At 45.5% G+C, this 20311-nt stretch overlaps 1 protein-coding gene across 1 annotated transcript in view; it reads left to right on the top strand.

The window, feature by feature from the left end:
* LOC149338093 (uncharacterized) overlaps positions 1-20311 on the top strand; it is a 163723-nt gene that overhangs the window by 68829 nt on the left and 74583 nt on the right. Inside the window, exons 9-10 of the mRNA XM_089550269.1 lie at positions 10667-10788; positions 17200-17264. Of these exons, the coding sequence (XP_089406395.1) occupies positions 10667-10788; positions 17200-17264 (187 nt within the window). The remainder of the gene's footprint in view (positions 1-10666; positions 10789-17199; positions 17265-20311) is intronic.

Below are 20311 nucleotides of genomic sequence, written 5' to 3'. Positions count from 1 at the left end.
CAATTATTGAGACAGCTACGGCGCCCCTTCTTGTTTTCGGAGCCAATTTTTAAATTTCTCCATATAGCCCCTAAGCAGGGCATAGAATAATGATTCGAGCATAAAACAGAGTAAAAGGAGAGAAACCGGTGGAGTAGAGGGGTGTGGGATAATTTCAATTACCCGCCTTCCTTTAACATACTCACAACACACAGGAGGCGGGTGCTTTTGCCCCCGCCTCCTGGTTTGGGTGGGTAGGTGGGTAGGTGGGTAGGTGGGTGGGTGGGTGGGTGGGTGGATGGATGGATGGATGGATGGATGGATGGATGGATGGATGGATGGATGGATGGATGGATGGATGGATGGATGATTGGGTGGGTGGGTGGGCGGGTGGGTGGGTGGGTGGGTGGGTGGGTGGGTGGATGGATGGATGGATGGATGGATGCGAATTTACCGTCGCCTGTATTCACGACTACAACACAGCTCGAATGTGTTTTCATGCTCCTGTGTCAGCTTTGTCGCCTTCACTTCCACAGAACTGATGATGCGTGGGGCAGGGCTGTAATGGCCTGTGATGGCTAACTATCGGCTGTCGCGGTGGTGTTGTATGTAGATCAAGCCATTATGCTCAGCTCAGCTTACTTGCCCGTTGTCGCGTTTGCTTTGCGATTGAAAGTGGAGATCGTTTGGGCCACTCGTAATAACCTTCTTTGGGAAACCTCAGATACTTACGCTGAACTTCAGCGTGGGAGATTTTTTAGTTACCAGCCAGGTGGGAGATATGTGAGAGGAGTACACCGAATGACACACAATACAAAAGCAGCTCTTATATCGTGAAGGTGGGGCCAGCATTGCGTGACCGCTATGAAGTGTAAGCGGTCTTTCGACAAGAGCACAAAAATCCTCTCCATCACAATGAACAGCGTTAGTCGCAAAGATAGCTCCACTTTAAGGATAATACGTGATAACTTTAAAATAAATTTGTCACTCCTAACTTTACAGCCGTATGTTCCTAGGAGTCCTCATACCATTCCTCGCATAGTAGTACAGCAGTCACGCCATCCGCCCCTGTCCTGCGATGACAGGTGCCGCCATAGGTGGGTCTTTTACGAATCAAGTGTATTTTTTATTTATTTATTGTTTCCTCAAGGGCCCACAGGAGACATTACATGAGGGGTGGCCAGACAAAAGAGTCAATATGAACACAGATGGTGTTCAATGGTGGTTTTGAATGCAATAGGATTGATGATGGTCGCTACTTTGGATGGAATGTCATTCCAGTCATTGGCGGTTTGAAGAAAAAATGACTATTTATATGTTTTAGTGCGGGCCCGTTCAGGGTAGACAGCGTTAGGGTGACTATTACGAGAAAAGCGATGAGCGCATGTTATCGGGGCAGTTTGATGATCGGAAGTGTGATAAAATTTATGATACAGCGAAAGACGGGCGATTTTACGCCGACTGGCCAGTGTTGGAAGATTAAGCTGAGCTTTTAGTGCTTCAGTAAAACGGCGAGTTGAGCGAGTTGGTTCATCTTGAGAAAAAAAAACAGCGCTGGAACAGGGACACAAGAAAAGAAGACGACGGTACAGGCGCTGACTAGCAACTGAAGGTTTATTGCACGGAACACGCTCAGTTACCGTCCAGTTGCTCAGTTACCGTTCTGGCCATTCCAAGGTAGTGAAATGTGGTATAGCCGTCCCTTCTTTAGGTTCTGCGATTAACAAGTCTTGCGTGCATGCTATTTGTCACAGTTTTAGTCAACAAATTCAGAGGCTGAGGTCAGCAGGCTTTCCGGATGATGCTATAATACTGGTATGCAGTAAAATACTTTAAAAAATTAAGTCCTCTTGTAGGCACAAGACACCGGAGCCTTCAGGTCAGGTTAAAAAGAAATTTGCTATCGTGCCCTACGTTCACGAGTTGTCCCACCGTTTAAAGCAGGTAGGCCGCAGATATGGGGTAAGTGTGCTTCTTTCAGCACCTAATAAGCTGGGCAAAATTTGCACCAGGTTTGATAGGGAAAGCAGAGAAGAAAAACAAAAAAGACAAAAAACAAAAACAAAAAAAGAGTGTGAAGTTAATCATGATTTAAAGTTCGTCCCTTGTGCCAGGGGTGTGGTGTACAGGGTTCCCTTCACGTACGGCAAGAACTATATAGGCCAGACGGGACGGTGCCCAAATTCCCGCCTGCGTGAACATAACACCTCTTTGAAAGGGGCCCCTTCCTCGAACCTAGCCTTCCACTACAAAGAATGTAATAGGAACACCTCCGCACCTGTTGCCCAACAATATTTTCCACTTTTTAACGACACAAAGGTCTTATACAATAACAAAGATAGATTAACTAGGGAAATTAGCGAAGCATTTCATATTCATAGAAACCACGACACATGCGTAAGCACTCCATCCGTCCTCGTTCATGACTGTGAGATATCGTTTCTTGAAGATCATGGCTGATTGTAACATCTAATCAGTGTTGTTGGCGTCCATCATGCGTGCTCCTGGTGGTTTGTATATTTTTTCGTGTTGCGTGCAATAAACTTTCAGTTGCTAGTCAGCGCCTGTCCCGTCGTCTTCTTTTCTTGTGTCCCTGTTCCTGTCTGTTTTTTTTTCTCATTTTAGTGCTGTAACGCTAGAATAATGAGTGTAGTCTGAGCAAATGAATATGGCGGCGCGGTTTTGGACTGCTTCGAGCGTGGTGATTTTGTTAGTATAGTGGGGATCATATGCAGCACATGCGTAATCAAGCTTAGGACGTATGAAAGGTATGTAAGCAAGAAGCTTAATTGGTGGGGGAGCTAAGGATCGGTTACGGCGCAAATACCCTAGAACTTGATTAGCTGAATTGGTGACGTGGGAACGTGATGCGACCAGCTTAAATCTTTACTTAAATGGATACCAAGATACTTGTATGAGTCAACGGACGAAATAGGATTGTTGAGATTTGTATAAGTATTTTCACAGTGGTTGCGCCGGCGATGGAAAGAAATAATTGATGTTTTACTGCTATTTAGGGACATGAGCCAGGTACTACACCATTCTTCAACGCGTGGAAGATTTTCTTGAAGAATGGCGGCGTCGGAGGAATTATGTATTAGGCGGTAGATAACGCAATCATCCGCAAAGAGTCGGACATTAGATCTGATGTTAAAGGGTAAATCATTTATGTAGATAAGGGAGAGAAGAGGGCCTAAAACGGTCCCCTGAGGGACGCCAGACAAGACAGTGGAGAGGGATGACCTGTGTGAGTTAGCATGAACAAATTGATAACTATCAGTAAGGAAGGCTCGAATAAAATCCAGAACTAGGGGATGAAGGTGTAGGCGTGACAGTTTAAGAATTAGGCGCGCGTGTGGGACTTTATCAAATGCTTTTTCGAAATCCAGAAATATTGCATCCGTGGGAATGTTACGATCTAGGCATGCGTATATACCATGCAGAAAAAGAACAAGTTGCGTGTCACAGGAATGGTCTTTACGAAAGCCGTGTTGGTTAGAATGAAAAAAGTTACGAGATGATAAAAACTTGGCAGTATGAGAATATATGATGTTCCATAATTTTACAACAAACACAGGGTAATTAGATTGGCCTATAGTTAAGTGGTGAAGATCTGTTACCTTTCTTGTAGACCGGAATGACCTTCCCAATGCGCCAGTCCCGTCGTAATGAGCACGAAGAATATGGCTGCGGAAAAATCAGAGACAATATGATACTGGAGAGGTCTTTGGTGTTTTTGAGGATTTTGGCATTGATGCCGTCATTACCGGCAGATGAAGAATTTTTTAGTTTATCGATGACCATGGAGATGCCGCGCGGTTCAAATGCAATGTTATCCATAGGCGTGTGAAGAAAACTGGGTGCATCAGGGTGGTTATTATGTGGTTCGTTTGTGAATATAGAACAAAATGCGTCATTTAGGATATTTGGAACCTCTGATTCGGAAGAGGAAACACCAGAATTATCAGTCAGAGAAATTCTGCTAGAAGTGGAGGGGCAAATAGTTTTCCAGACACGTTTCGGGTTTTCATGCAGCATGTAAGGCAAGGTAGATGAGTAGAAGTTATTCTTAGTTTTGATGACCTCGGTATCGTAATTTGTAGCGGCAGTATAATATTTCTCCCAGGCGGTAGCCGTGCCTGTAGTTTTAGATGAACGAAATAATCGCTTCTTTTTGTTATTTAATCTTTTAAGTGTTTTGTTATACCATGGGGAACCAGGACGTTCTGTTACGGTTATGGTCGGAATATGTAAATTTATTAGGCGTTGCATTTCGGAATTAAAAGAGTTAGATTCAAGAGAGCGTAGTGAAAAACCAGACGAAAAGTTATCAAGGAAAGCAGCAAAATCGCGATTAAAGCCAACGTAGTTGCCTTTATTGTAGAGCGTAAGCGTTTCCTTGATTTTTTTCGCGTGTCGTAAATCACAAGAAAATGTAGCATGAATGGCCATGTGGTCGCTGAGCCCTTTAATGTAAGTGATGGGTGAGAAGCTATTAGGTTGTGATGCCAACACAAGGTCCAGAATATTAGCAGAATGATCTGTTAAACGAGTTGGACAGTCGATTATTTGATCTAATCCAAACGTGAGGCAGGTGTGAACAAATTCGCACTCAGGGTTAGATTTTGAAAGCGTGGAGGCAAGATCAGACCAGATGATAGATGGAAAGTTTAAGTCGCCACACAATAAAATTGGAGTATTGGTATAAAGGGTCGTTAGCGTGTTTAGGGCGTCATGAAACAAGGAATTAAATAAAACACCGTGGTTTGGGGGGCGATAGAATATACGAATGAGAACACGTGGATAACATGCATTACAACAGAGCCAAACCATTTCCAATCTGCTTGAAATTGTCACACGTGAGCAACGTAATGATCGATCAGTGGCAATGAGACGCCCCCCCGCCCCTCATTTCGCTACGATCCGTTCGAAATATATCAAAATTCGGAAGGGAGGGTAATATCTCAGTGTCGCAAACAGCAGAGGTAAGCCAAGTTTCGGTTAACCGAATTACGTTAGCAGAACATGATTCAACGAGGTTGCATAAAGCATCGCGTTTTGGGATCACACTACGGATGTTAGTGAATAAGAATGCTAATGGGGAACGGTAAGTCTGCTTCGCAGTGTGTTTTTTTTGAGGTGATTGCTATTGGTTTGTGTTCAACTACATGATTAGTGGTGCGGTCAAATACATAAGTCTTACTTCCGGATATCAAATTGTCGTGGCGCAATTTAAAATTGAGCCCTTCATCTTTACCATAGTCATAGAGGCGTTTCCGCGTGAGACGGGTGTTCGGAGAATAATCCTCGGAGACACTGAAGCCAGCACCTTTGAATTTGCTATTCATCGATAGTACATGCTGCTTGTCTTTAAAATGAGCCAATTTGACGATAATCGGCCGGTTTTTATTTGGTTAATAAGTGCCTAGTCGGTGGGCACGTTAAATGCTGCGAGGTTCGAGAGATACGTTTAGGTACTGGCTGCAGTGCTCAGTGACTATTTTTTCTGAATCTTGCCATAATTCATTGTCGGAATCTTTTATACCATAAAATACTAGATTGTCTCTTCGTGCTCGGTTTTCCATATCGTCCAGTCGGGCAGTCAGTGGGCAGTCAGGAAGTTGCCTTTCCCGAGCAACCTTGCGCGCTGGGCCATTTTTTAATTGCCCCTGCCAGGATGGTTAGCTCGCCCACTTTCCGGTGGGTCGGTTGCCCTTAGCGAAAAAGAGGATGTGCTAAAAATGCATTTCAAACGTATTGTATTAATTTCATATTTATTTCGCATTTTTTTGTCCCTATGCTTAAACTGCAATACGAATGCGTTCTAAGTATACTAGGAATAATATTTTGAACGTTCTTAAAAATACGTGAAAAGTACATTTTTGCCCGCTTAGCATATTTATAATGCATTAAAAATATAATAAAAATATACATTAGAAATATACTAAAAATATACATTTAATACATTAAAAATATGTTTACTCGGGCTTAAAAAAAGTCAACTAGGCGGCTCCATGGAATGACACGGGTTAATTCTTCAACTGGAGAACAAATCGTACACGGGTATTTATCATTAATCAACATGAGTCTGATATTATAAGGTCACGTGATTGAATGGGAACGGCAGATACCTACACACAGCATACCGAGGCGACAGCGACACAGCAAACAACAAATCCTACGACAACCGCTATACTTGGCTTGCCGTATATATACCCAGCGAAAGCGACGCACTATTTTGCACGGTGAGGCCTTTTTTTGCGCAAATACTGTGGGCTGCCAAATTATCGCAGAAGTACCCTACTGGTCGCGTTCGAATCTGGGGTTAATTGAGAACGGAATTGCTAGTCGAAACTTGCGTCAGGCACAGGTCAGGAGTCGAACTGTCAACTAACAGATACAAGGGCGTGTAAGGGAGCCGGTCTGCCCTGCCAGACGGGGTCCTTTCCGCTGGCTTATTCGGACCCAGAAGTACCCAAGGCGCTTTTGCTGGTATAATGCTATCACGTTCTCACACGGAAATGTTCGAATGACATTGAGTGGAATGACATTCGAGAATAGGAATGACATTCGGACTCGACGGACTGCCGCGGTGCTGCACGACACTTTCGAAACGCATTCGAAAGCCTCAGCTCGTTTTCAGTGTACAGCGGCGACGACGACGACGGCGGTCACACTAGTCCGACAACGACAGTATATATCACGCTGAACAACAGCATGTAATTATAGTGAAATATCCAGTTTACTATAATATGATCTAGAGGGACACGTTTTTCAGTCCAACGACACCGACGAATCCGGTCGGCGGACGGTCAGCCTTGTCGGCGGCTGAGCGAGAGCACGGTGATGAGGCGGCGATGTGTATATGCTCGCGCTTCTAAATGAGCGAAACGAACGGCTATATTTCACATGTGCACACCTGAACACTCACCAGCGATAAGCGCTTGCCAAATCAATTTCAGTCGACGACGGCTCTGTTCCCTTCCGCGACGACTAGGCCCAGCGAGTTCGCAGGGTTGGATCTGTGATTTCGGCGGTTGTGAAGAGCGAATCACAAGCTTTAGCGAATGCAAATAGTCACCAGGTGTAGTTTTGGCAACAGTGACCTGAAATCAACTATTGCTTAGATCGCAGGGCACGCGTACGATGAACGGGAATCGCCGGTGTGACCCAGACTGCCGAGCCGTGCTTTACGGCCAGCAGCAGTCGTCGCCGTTGCTAGCTTGTGGATAACCGTCGCCAGACATACTTCTGGATAAAGTAGTTTAAAAAAAGTACTGGTCACGTCGGAGAAAGCCGGGACAAGAAGCGAGAAGCGCCAGTCCTGCGCGATGCCAACAACCCGGCTTTCTCAGGCGTGCGATCGCATCATCGCTTCCCACACATTTTCGCATTGCGTAAACAAGCACGAGTACAACCAGTAAAAAAGAAAACAGATTGTTTAATAGAACGAAAGCGCAGATTGCGTTTTATGTTATGTAAACAAGCGATGTAAACAACAGTATGAGTGCAGTCGTCCTCATCGGCGCACTCCCGGGGAAATTTCATGCTGACGCGGTTAATATTCATTGGCGTAATATTATCTTCAAGCACTTCCTTAGACAGAACACGTGTAGCATCGTTATATTACACTCGGTTGGAAGGCATTCGAAGCGCCCGTGTAGCAGGGGTATAAGTGGTGATCGCCTTCCTGCTAGAAGTTACCATAAACGAAAGGATGACAAGAAAGGGAAAGTTTTCACTCTTCGCTGAAACGTAATTTCGAGCCCTAGATTGTTCCACGGTAGCTTGAAGTGTAATGCAAATATGTTTACGCGGACAACCCATTTGTTAGAATTTAAATATACTTCAGACGGATTAATTGCGTATTTACGAAAGTACACTTTAAAGATGGCCAGCACCAAAATGCGATCCCGAAATTCGATTTTGAGCATTAGATTGTTCAACGACAGCTTGTAGTGTGCTGCAAACATGCTAATGCGGACTGCCAATTTGCTAGAATTTCAGTGTTCTTTGGACGAATTAATTGCGTATTTACGGAAGTACACTTCAAATACATTGACGACACGCAAATGCCATTTCCCGAAACGCGATTTCGAGCACTCGACTGTTCAACGGCAGCTCGAAGTGTGCAAAGACGTTTAAAAGGACTGCCCGTTTGTTAGAATTGAAGTATTATTCGGATGAATTCATTTCATATTTACGAAAGTTCACATTTAATACACTGACAAGATGCTAAAACTACATACATATACGTTTACAAGGGCTGCCCGTTTTCTAGAATTGAAGTATACTTTCGATGAATTAATTTCATATTTCCGAAAATACACTTTTAATACACTGACAAGATTCTAAAACTGCATACATATTTTTTCACGTATTGGAAAAGTGCTCGAAGTTTGCTTTAAGTGAGGTATTTTTGGCACATTTTAAAAATATATTTCGAATACCAAGCATAAAATTTCAGGAACGTATTTCCTACATATTTTTAGTGCATTCATGAATACAAAATATGTTTAAAATACAATTTAAATAGCCCACCGTATATTCCAAACGTATTAGTTTTTGCTAAGGGTGTTGACACCCCCCTAGGCCGCCCCACCCAGCTTGCCGGTATAGGCTGCTTCTCCGGGGCGGATTCCCTCATCCATCGATTTGTCGCTCACAACGCTTACAAAGCCGATAACGCCGACTTTTCTGCGTGGCGGGACCTTGAACGCTATCGAGTTAGAACAAAAATAAAAACAGGACCGTGAAAATACGCCAAGAATGCAAAAATGCCTCGAAAATTTTCCCTACCTGAAACAAAAAAATTAAGCTCCTGCCCTCAATAGCGATCATCTCCAAACAGCTGCATTGTAATAACACATCACAAAGTTTAGAAGTCGTGCTCTGAGCTTTATCTCAGCTTAGAAGCGGAAATTTTGGGAACAGAAGAGACTCTTGGAATGGGACAAAAATTGTGCAGGACTGAAGATGTAGCGACGTTCCTGGCGCCCACCATGACGGATTAAATGCTTTTGTGTGGTCGATTATTTTGACAGGATATACTAGCAAAATAAAAACCGCGAGACAAGTTTTGCTTATCTAATGATATGATAATCGTCAGTCGCTTCACCTGCCTCCTAGTTGGCCTAAATTACTTGAGGTAATTTTTTAGTGTAGCTTAGAGCTTATTCTTTTGGTTGATTCATCATTCGTGTACATTAACGGCCTATTTAAACGAAACTTTGCTTACACTCGAACGGCTCGTAGTAGGCTAGATATGTGATAACACTAATGGTGCGAAAGTTTGAATCTTGTTTGAGAAATAGTTCAGTTACAGGCTTTGTAAAACCTCTTCTGGTTGATACGTGTGTCCTTAACTGAGTGCTGCTTCTTATGTTTACCCATGCCACACTTGCACAAGAAATGGCAGCAAATGCTTAAAGCCCTGAGTTCATTAATGCCATTATTTTTGAGAATTCGTGCTAACCGTCCACATCTGATGTCAGTATATTCATGTCAAGATGACGATAACGCTTTCTTGGCACTCCTAAGTTTCACCTGAATAGAAACAGTGAAATGGCCGCATTATCTCTGGTGCAATGTTGAAATGTAGCATAACAATTAATTTCCAGAAAATACGGCTCTTCTTCCTTTTACAAGTCAAAAAGTAGCTATGAACTCGCATGTTAGCACACAAGTCGAGAGTACCTGTCAGAAGTTACGGTAAAAATGGGGCCCACCGCATCAAAAGGGCCGTAGACATGACTCATAGGGTTTAATGTTATGAGCTGACCATTTGCAACTTGTTTGAAGTGTACCACTAATAAAGCTGCGTGCGTTTCTACGTCTGGAATGGCGATGAGAGTACCCATTTCAGGGGCGAATTAGTTGTAAGTTGTAGCGAACTGAGTAGGTCGCAAATAGCAGCGACGCTAATGGCATGACATTTATTAATGCCTAGCTGACGAATTACATCAATATTTGAGGCGGCAATCCCTTAATGGCACTGAATTTGCCGGTGTGGCGCAGGTATAGCTTACCGGATGTGACCCGATGCAACGACTATTCCACTGCAACATTATATACCGTATTCTCTGAAAACGAAAAGCTGAAGTCTTACAGCACAGAATGGAAATTCTGGCTACTCTGTCATCGTTTTTCGAACTTGAAGGCGCGAGAACCGCTGTAAATTATGTGTTTCTGAGGGCAACGCGTAAGCTCACCTCGCTCGTAAACTAAGCCGGCATGCACTCCCAATGCACTCAATGCGGGATAACGATGCGCGCATTATTGCGATGTGCTTTCGTGCGCCTGGCGCTGCGATATAGTTCGTCCCTGAATTCGATGATGGGACGGCGTCGCCAAAATGAGCGGCTATGGGCTGCGCTTGCAAAGAAACCACTGCATGCAAACTTCTGCTGCGTGTGCGTTACGCGCGGTTCTGATTGATAGCGGCCAATCTCAGCACTGTGTAAATGAAATGGGCAAGCGAAATGCGTTTCCGTCTGATCTTTTTATTGTGAAATTTCTTAGTGGAACACTTCAGCTTACCTGCTCGATTTTAATCAGCATTTTTGCACTCGTCCCTGAAACACATCAGAAATCCATTTACTAACATTAATAAGCACTGAGCGAAATATCTCGGTGCCCCTTTAGGAGAGAAAGCTCGGTTGAACAGACAGCTGTGCCACGTGTGCAGCTGACACCCAGCTTGTGCTCGCCGACGATGAGAGCCTATTCGTGAATCCCGGCGTCATGGCTTGCTATGGTGTCGAGTTGGACAACATAACCTGGGCTCTGGCCGGCCGCAGGATGGAAATGGTGAGTGTATTTGCCAGTCTCGGTAGCGCAGGAGGGTCGATAAATCTTGCCGGCTGACCTGTCTTGTATATAAAAAAAATTCAGAATGAGAGAGAGAGAGAGAGATAAAGAGAGGGGGAAAGGCAGGGATGTTAACCAGAAAGGTTTCCGGTTGGCTATCCTGCACTGGGGAAGGGAATGAGGGGATAAAAAGGGAAGAGAAGAGAGAAGGAACGAGAGACAAAGTCTAGCAAGCAAGCAAGGCAGTCTCTCGGAAAGACAAAACATTGTCTTATGAGCCTTGATGGTAGTCGGCTGTTGTGGCCACGGGCCGAGGATCTTGGGCTCTGTGAAAGGGCGGGGATAATCGTAAAATGTTGGGCAAATTCAGAATGAATAGTTCAAAGTAGAAAGCAGGATGGAGTTGAGGAAATGGTGCGCCGAACTGGTAAAATCACTGAATCACTCTTGGTGGTAGTTGTGAAGAAGCAACAGCTTGATAGGGAGAGCCGCCTCTCCTGCCTGTGACAAAAAGCAAGCGACTACAAAAGCTCTCAATGTCTAAACCTCCTGTTTCTTTGGTTAAAAAAGTACTCTCTCTCACCTTTGTAATAGAGGCTGGATTTTATGAGGTTAATGTCCCAAAGCGGCTCAGGCTATGAGGGACGACGTAGTGGAGAGCTCTGAGTAATTTCTACCCCTTGCGCTACTTTAACCTCCGCTGATATTTTATTTATTTATTTATTTAAAATACCCTCAGGCCCACACGCAATTGCAGAGGATAGTTGTTATACGAAGCCACAAAACATAGCAATATGAGCATAATTTTACAGAAGGTGGCTAAGTATAGAATGTTAGCTGATGCATTCTTGACATAAACGGTTGTCATTAACCAGTGTCAGTGGTGCGGGAAGGTTATTCCAGCCGAGGGATGCCCGGGGCAACAATGAATGAAAGTAGGTTTTCGTTCTGTAGAATGGTATTCTAACCACCTTGTGAGCGTGATCCATCCGTGGTGACACGTAATGTTGGGTGAGATATGTTTTTCGTGCAGGTAAGAACGGTGGAAAAGTTTATGAAAAGGGCGGAGACGACGTATTCTTCGACGAGATGAAAGGGATGGCAGGCCGAAACTGTGGTGTCAAGCGAAGCGCGAGTGACGTCACATTGATGGCCCGTCGCTGAGCTCTATATAAGCGCTGCGTTCCACTGGCGTTCGGCATTCTCGGCTGGGCACGGGTGTGCCAATAAAGCGTCTACGTTGCTCGTCACGCTGAGCCTGTGTCAAGCCAAGATTTACATGAGGTTAAGATGGAGTCGAGGACGGATTGAGGCATTAGCTTGTCGCCATCGCATGTTATTTCCCTGAATATTAAGCAGTCATCGGCGAATAGGTGAATGTGAGGTGAAATGCTGGAGGGTAGGTCGTTAACCCATTAGGGGCCAAGAAAAATCTAGCAGAGAGATTTCCTTCATTTTTAGCACATAATACTTTCATATAAAGGAAAAGAGATTGCTGAAATTTCGTCACGATTGCTTTATTCCTTCCAGAGGTTACAGAGGTGTACTTTTTATAGTACACTGGGTCTTCCCTGTAGCACATGTGGCTACTTCACTGCATTCCTATTGGTGGCGTGAATTTTGTTATTATGTCTGCGATTTTTACTCAGGGTGATATAACGCTTCTTGCAGGCCTACATGAATATTTTCTGGCTATACTGGCACCGCAGTTATTCTACTTTGCACGGAAAGCTTTCTCCTTTTCAAAGAAGCATCAGATACGATTGAGCCAGAGTGTCTGCGAACCGCTGGTTACTGCATGTCAAGGTGTAGATAATAATGAGTAACATTCTTACCAAAGCAAAAATAGTCAGCAGGCTCGTCTATAGCAATCTGGTATATTGTTCAGGCTTTCACAATTGCAAAGTTGAGCTTTGATGTCAACAACCGCTATCACTTTTTGTCCCTGATGCTGATATACTGGCAGTAGACGGTTTGATGCGAAAGGTCAACACCTGCCATACCACTGTTGTAAAAGAAAAAGAGTTTTGGCTTTAAAAAAATCTGTTTTTCTTGTGCTGTAGGCAACCACCACTCTACAAAACACGTAGGCTCACTGCTGTTATAGTTGCAAGCCATAGTTACTATACTGTTGATCGTAGACTTCAATAAAGGCATGTAACCTATACTACTGAAGCAAGAATCGATGTTTCATGGCTGGTTCTATTTCATCGCTTTCTTTGGCCCGAGTGGACACTTCCTACACCTGTTTTGGCGAACGGTTCCTCTAGACCTAAATTCCTCCCAGTGGAGCGTTACAAGAATGTCTTGAGAGGTAAAAAAATTTAAAAAAAAGATGAAATGGTCACTAAGGGTTTAAATCACCTCAGGTGACGACAGGACAACACGCGCTTCCAAAAGTTTCATTTCTGAACTCAAGTACTTTGCGCAGACGGTGTGAATGGCATAACAGTAACTGCCTGCTCGGCAGAACCTTCAGTTCTTATAACCAAACTTTATTACAACCAATTAAAATCATACCATCATCAAACTCAAGACCGCTAGCTGCAAGTACAGCAGCCTCCGAGGCCTTGCTGAGCAGACAAAGTGATTTTTTCCGAAAAATTGGAAGTAACTATAAGATCTATGAACTGGAATAAATAGGCGCCGTTCTGCACACAGGAAGACCCAGTGTACTATAGAAAGTACAGCAGTATATAAATCATCACAGAGCAAAAAATGCTAAAGGTGCAGGACATTCAAAGCATCCGTTGTTTACTTTCGTCTTTCGTGCTGCTCTATACTTGAAACTAGCGTAATACGTACATGAATGCGGCCGTGAGAAAATTATAAGCAAGCAACTACCGGTGCACTTCGTGGGAAACAAACATCCTGAAGTTTCACCACGGAAAGCTAACATACTGAGCAGAGGAAGTGCGCCAAATTAGTTAAGGTGGTTGGCCAATCCCCTGTTGACAAAAGCATGCCCTACTTGAAAAGAAAATTGCAGTCTTTGGTGGTGAAATTATAAAAAAATTAAGTGTACTTTTAAAAGTACACTGGGCGCTAATGGGTTAATGTAAATAAGGAAAAGAAGCGGCCCGAGCACAGAGCCTTGCGAAGCACCGGAGTGAACCACACTCAGGTCCGAGGAAAGGTCAATAATAGAAGTCAACTGCTGACGATGTGTAAGAAAAGCATCAAGCCAGGCTAGACTCTTTAGTTCGAGGTTTAGTTGCTGCAATTTGTATAGTAGTAAGCTATGGCGTGCTTTATCAAACGTTTTCGCGAAGTCTGTGAACACACAGTCAGCTAGTGAATTACGACCGAGAATAACTTGGAACTTGTTAGTAAAGAATTTGAAACTTGTCAGTAAAGAAATTTCGTTTTCTCTATGTGCATAATTTTTTGATAGATCTACTTCCCTACCGGTTATGATAATGCCGCAGGACAGCATTCTCCGTAAATATAAACATAAATAACAGAGTAAATACGTAATAATAAATCTACAGCTAATGAAAAGGGCGTCCCACTGACGAACAACGTTCTCACAAAGGAAAAAAAGATTACAAATCGGCTGTTAAGTGGAGCTGTCAATACAAGCGAGTCGTATGTACAGTCTCTGTTGTCGTCCTTTTTCTCCGTAAGGAGTTCCAGTGTCACATTTTGAAAGAGCTGGAGTGACTCAGTGTGCACCTTCGGAGAGTTTGTCTTGAGTGACTCAAGAAGCCCCAATCACCAGCCACTTCCATCTCCGCAAGCCCGTAGCTAGGTGCTCCGCACCCGTCCATCACCGCCCTGAATCCACCGGCCGAACCCCGCTCCCCCCAAACCTTCACCGCCCGCAAACGCCATCCACCATATAACGAAACGCAAACAAAACTACACCCTTGAGAAGCGCTGCCCCCCACCAAGTCATCTGCTTCCAGCCTTCACAAGGCCCCCACCCAGTAAATTGCTCCGGAGACAAGGAGCAAAAAAAAGGTGGACTCGAACTGAAAGACACACTAGAAAAGCCAGCTACGCTTCAGACGAACAAATAAATAATCCTCACTTTTACCCTAGTTCCCTAATTTGAGGGTGAGCCCCAAACCTGGGGGCTGCCCCCCCCCCCCCCCCCCCACTTACCGCCCTCGACAGACCAGTCCCCGCCATACTCCTTCAGAAATATTTTGGGGCGTCTGTGAACCGTTGGCTGTGTTGAAACACTGTGCTCATCTGTGTTGCTGCTTTGGAGGATCTTGATCTTCATGTAGCATTTTTTACATATCCTTCACGCCACTGGCACAAACTCTAGGGGAGTACTACAGAGAATGCATAGCATTTACGGGAGTGGGCCCATTCACGAGAAGCAGCAGGCTGACATGGAAGCATGATGGGGCCGGAAGACAGAGGTTGTCGCCGAAAAGCAGGCAGTATATGCCGCGATCGTGAGCGAGTACGAACCGGAAAATCGCGCTAGTTTTCTGCTCCAATTTTTCATAGTTTCAAATTGTTGTTCGGGAGGACAGAAAGTGTAATTACCACTAACTGCCTCTAATGCTTTGCTGTCCAACTAATGCTGATATTCTAATGTACTGCTGATCATCCTGACACATTTCTGTTTGGCGCTCCACGAATTGAACTGACATTCTTCGATTTATGCCGGCAAAAAAAAAAAACACCTTTATGTAGGACAGGGGTGGGCAGGCAATTACTCCTTTCCTCGTTACCAACGCGAATAATGGCTGGGCCTGCACCACTTGCGTCGCAGCGAACACGTATGGGGTACGTTTGAAGATGCAGGAACAGACCACTATTGATTGCTGGTGGCATTAAATGTGTGTGTAGGTGGAAAACCGAACGCCAACGGAAGTATGCCAAATATCTTTAAAGTTGTTATAGCATCAGCTCAGGCATGTAGCCCTGAGTTCTATCGTGGAGTGTGTAGCATGCTCTGCAGTTAAGCGCCCGCTGTAGAATGTTTCTCTCAGCTAAACTAGTGCATTGTCGAGTTCAAATTTCGCACGGAAATTGTATTTGGTTGGCAAGAATTGTGAAAGGAAGTGCGTGTGACGAAGGTGGAGGAATATGCAACAAGAGGGAGGTTCCATGTCGGAATGCAAGGGTATATGACTAAGCCAAAGAAAGGAATGCGCAGTGAGCGAAATGCAACGGGCATGGATCTGGCAAGTTTTTTTCGAGAGAGCAACTCACAAGGCAGTTGCGCCACCTACGACACGTGACTTTGAAGCGTCATGACAATCTTTCCAGCAAGTAGTGAGCAGCCGACCATTGCGGCAGGCGACGGTTAAATTAATGATTGATGCTGGCGAAGAGCAATCTGGGCCGCACAAGGGCCACCACTGCGGGCACTTGCAATCGCAGGGCAGTGGCGAGTCTCTTAATCGCTGCACCATAACGCCGGGAGGGGTATGAGCACTCTTAGGGATCTAGGTATGTAAAGTAAAGACTGAACATGCGCATGTATGAAAATTAACCCACTACGCTATGAGATCCCTCCCTTGAGGCAGAGAATAAGTGTCTCCTAAAATTTTTTTTCTGACTTTAAGAGCATCCAGACAGCGTGTAATAGAGCGGAAGTAGAAATTTATTTTATATTGGAGCAATTAAAAAGGGGGGACATTAGCGGTGGGCATCTTGCTGCGAACTGGCAACCCATGCGCTACCAGAGTGGTCGAGTGCAAACTTTGAGAAGCAAAAATTAGGCGTGGTTTAGCTCTGGCTAAGCCTGGTCAGTTGCGTTAGTAACAGCCGCATGGCTACGCTTGTAGTTTAGGCTTGTGGTGTAACTAGGCGCGTCGTTCGCGCTTGGTTTCATTTCGACGATCTTGGGAACTCATTCCGGAATCTTCCGGAGTCGTCAGCCTGGCGTCACTCTCAGAAGTGGAACGACTCCTAGCCGCATCTTGGTTACGACGCCTTTCGAGTCGTGCAGCGCGTTCTTCTTCTGTCCCTAGAGCGCATTGTCTCTTTCTAGCTCGGTCCTGTCGCCGTTTCTTCTCTTCAGCGCTCTCCATAACGACGATTCCACCGAGGCGAAGCGCGCATATACCCCTCCGAAGCGCCACCTCCTCGCCCTCTACCTCAGCGGAGAGCACGAACCTGGCGGGAGCGAGCGACTACGCGCGTGGCAGAGCTCGGCTGAAACGGTTGCTGGGCAACGGCTGTTCAAGGCCATTCGTGCCTACCGGCCACCGGCTGCGCGAAGACGCGAAAGCCTGGCGCAGTGTTGCTAACGAAACAAAAACATCAAGATTGGTTGCAAGGGAGATGGACTGATCGGCTTGGAAAATAGGCTAGAACTTATTGATCTCTTTTAATTAGATCTCTTTAGATTAGTAGATTCGAGGTTTCTTAGGACACTCTGTAAATGCCACATGCATGTGCTCCACTTATGACAAGATCTCAGGTGTTTTTTGCTTATTGCAGGAGAAGGCCCACGTCTTGAACGCGCGGTATCTGCTGAGTCAAGCTTCAAACCAGTACGCCAACGTGTAAGTACACACAAAATTTAGGGTGACCGTCCTTTCTCGAATATTTTAGGATTTCCTAAATAACACTTGCGGGAGGTCAGTGTGCAGTAAATAACACTTTTATGAGGTCAGTGTGCAGTAAACTTCAAGAGAAGCTAAATTGCAAGCCTCTGATGAAGCCACACGCAACCGATATCTCACCGATACACAGCCTGAGGCTGTATTTTGCATTATAATGAGATTTTCATGGCACCCGGACTCCGCTATTGCTCTGCTCCATGACACTGGAAAGTCCTTTGCAAGTCGTCCAGTAAGGTGTCCTACTACAAGGCAAACCTCCGGCCTATTCTTCGCCGTACAACGTTTCTTTACTCAAAGTTTGTTCGAAAAGGGTGAAAGCTCCCTTGTCCCTCGAGAGAGTTGCATACGTTGAAAGATTGCATCAGCAGTCAAAAGTTCTATGAAATCAAGAGACGGTGATCGCTGTCGCGGAGGAAGTCTGCAGGACGTAGGCAAAGCAGATTTCCCCGTTCGCTTCCGTGTCTACAAAGAGTATCATCACTTTTCATGTGCAAGTCAGAGCACCTGCCTTCGACTTTCACTCTGACCTATTTCTTAGAGTGTTGTGGTACAACAGAGGTGCCGGCTTTGACGGCTGTAAGGTGCCAAGTAGTTATACTTGTTCTTTGTGACAAGTTGTGTGTGCGATTTTAATAGGCGAGATGGGTACGTTCTCCTCGCCTAACAGCGGCTGACACAATTGAAAACCGCCGCGACCCCAGCCAGTGATCACGCACGCTACGGAGCGCCCGCCGACCACGGCGGGCCCTGTTCTGTGGGAACAAAGAGACAGCATTCTGGCTGACACAAACAGGGCTACAAAAATAAAGCCAGGCTAGCAACAAAATACGCTAGGGATTCGAGGATGTCCGGCTCACCAGCAATGTTACGAGCGAATGTTCGCCCACGCTAGGGCGCAGGATACTCTGCGGTCGGACGAAATGCGGGAGAACTTTCCTGCCCACGGGGCCTCGCCCCGTTAGCCGAAAGCAAAGCGTCGCACCTGAACATCAGCGCGCGTCCTTCCCCGCGCGCTGCAGTCACGCCACTCGTGGCGCTGTGACGCCGGCGCAGCTAACCAATCTAGGAAGGGTGCATCGCGGGGAAGCCGACCACAGGAGACCAGGTGGTCAGGCCCCAGCGAGTGATGATAATAACGAGGCGCAAGGCGCTCCGTCATCTTTACGGTGTTTTGTTAGCACCGCGTATAGTGTTTATTACTCGGGAGCAGACGTACCATTCATCAACACGCCTTGGAAAATATAAATATCGCTCACTTCGGCGCGGCTGTTGTGATATCACTTTGGGAGAGTTGGGATCACGTGACGTGTTAAGCTGCGAGAAAACTGCAACAACGTAAGCTTGACGGTGACAGAATAAAACGGCAACTGAACACAGAAACAATGCGGACTGGAGCCTGAAATGCCTTTTTATGTCACAGAGTGAACACTGCCTTCGAGTAATTATGAAGAAGCGGACTTGTGATACATACGTGCCCCGCGCATTCTGAGTGCTTGCACACTTTTGGCGGCGTCTGCATAACGTCGCCCATGTACAGTCGCGCTCAATAAGAGTTGCAACGCGCGGTCAACGACCGGAGCTAGTTCCGTGGTGTCCGTCCTCGCAGCAGTCGCTCGGAATTCTGAGAGAAACAGCCATTCCAGGCAACCAACGCAACCCCTCTCAGAAAAAGCTTGCTGTAATTGAAACGCATGCTGTTTGGCTGTACACTGTTAGAAAAGTGTGTAAATCTACACGAAAAGTTGAACGGCTCTCGGTCCGCACGTCAGCACGATCGCAAAATTATAGTTCTTGTTTCGAAAGGGGAACTGCTGCGCAATCTAGAAATGCGCAACTTAAGCGCAAAAGCCTTTGTATGTCCGTGCCATTATGCTCGGCGCTACGTAGAGCGACTGTACGCTTATTAGAAGCGTCACACACATGTAGGCTGTTCGCAGACGGAAATGGCGTTTTATATTCTTCGGGAGATTGAGGAGTAATACCACCCTGGACCCGCTGCACGCAGCTCGGAGTGCCGCATAACGCGGCTGCTCATACCAAGTGGTAGGGCGCGCAGAACACATTGTCCGGAGGCGACTGCAAATTCAAGGGCTGCAACTGTGTAGCAAGCAACGCAGCATCTCTTGGACAGACGACGGAGATGCTGCTCGTTTTCAAGGTATGTATACCTTCATCTCTTATCAGCGGTGTCATTATCAGCGGTGTCATATCTTATCAGCGGTGTCATTATCAGCGGTCGCGGGGAACAACACACTGTACGCATTGACTAGGTCGAAAAAAAGAACAATAAGAAACCCGAAGAACCAGCTATAGTAGTGTGGCGTGAAGTGAAAAGAAAAGAAAAAGCGTGCGCCAAAGCGGTCCTGGCATCGGCGTATCGGTAACACGGCCATGCGAGGCGCGGGCGCACGTAGTTTCGATCCGCGGCATTGAACTGATAAGGTAATGGGCAGATGATAGGGAGGCGTGTTACTCGTGCCTGTTTTGTGGTCAAGTGTTCAAACGCACGAAGTGATGGCAGATGTCCTCAGGAATAGCAGCGCCTTTAACCGAGCTCATGACAAATGCGTCATGTGATGCCGTTGCCGTCAAAACATTTATTTTGCTCTCCACGAGGAACGCAGTACTTTTTGATTACGGTTGCAGGCAGCACAAACAAGAAAAATAGCTCTGACAGCGTTGCACCTGAACCATGAAACGCAGTGTGTGACCGTTTTTTTTATATTCACATTGATTTATGGCTTTTAACAAACTAAATTGTACTTGCTATCCCCATCTTGCAGTTTTTATTTCTTCATACATCGCTGTCCTATGCAAAAGTCATTTTTCTTTTGCTTGTCAATGTAAAAATATATATTGCATGGCAATGTAGTCGTTACATAGAGTGAGGTCGAAGGTTTGATTCCTGGCCATAGCAGTCAAATGTGAAATGGACAAAATAGAAAAGTACCTGTATGCTGTGGGATGCCAATAGACGTAAAAGTTCA

Source organism: Amblyomma mixtum, chromosome 6 (assembly GCF_055824585.1).
Source record: "Amblyomma mixtum isolate Tamu chromosome 6, ASM5582458v1, whole genome shotgun sequence".
NCBI lineage: Eukaryota > Metazoa > Arthropoda > Arachnida > Ixodida > Ixodidae > Amblyomma > Amblyomma mixtum.
The sequence above is the reverse complement of the archived record's forward strand: the minus strand, read 5'-3'. Positions and strand labels throughout refer to the sequence as shown.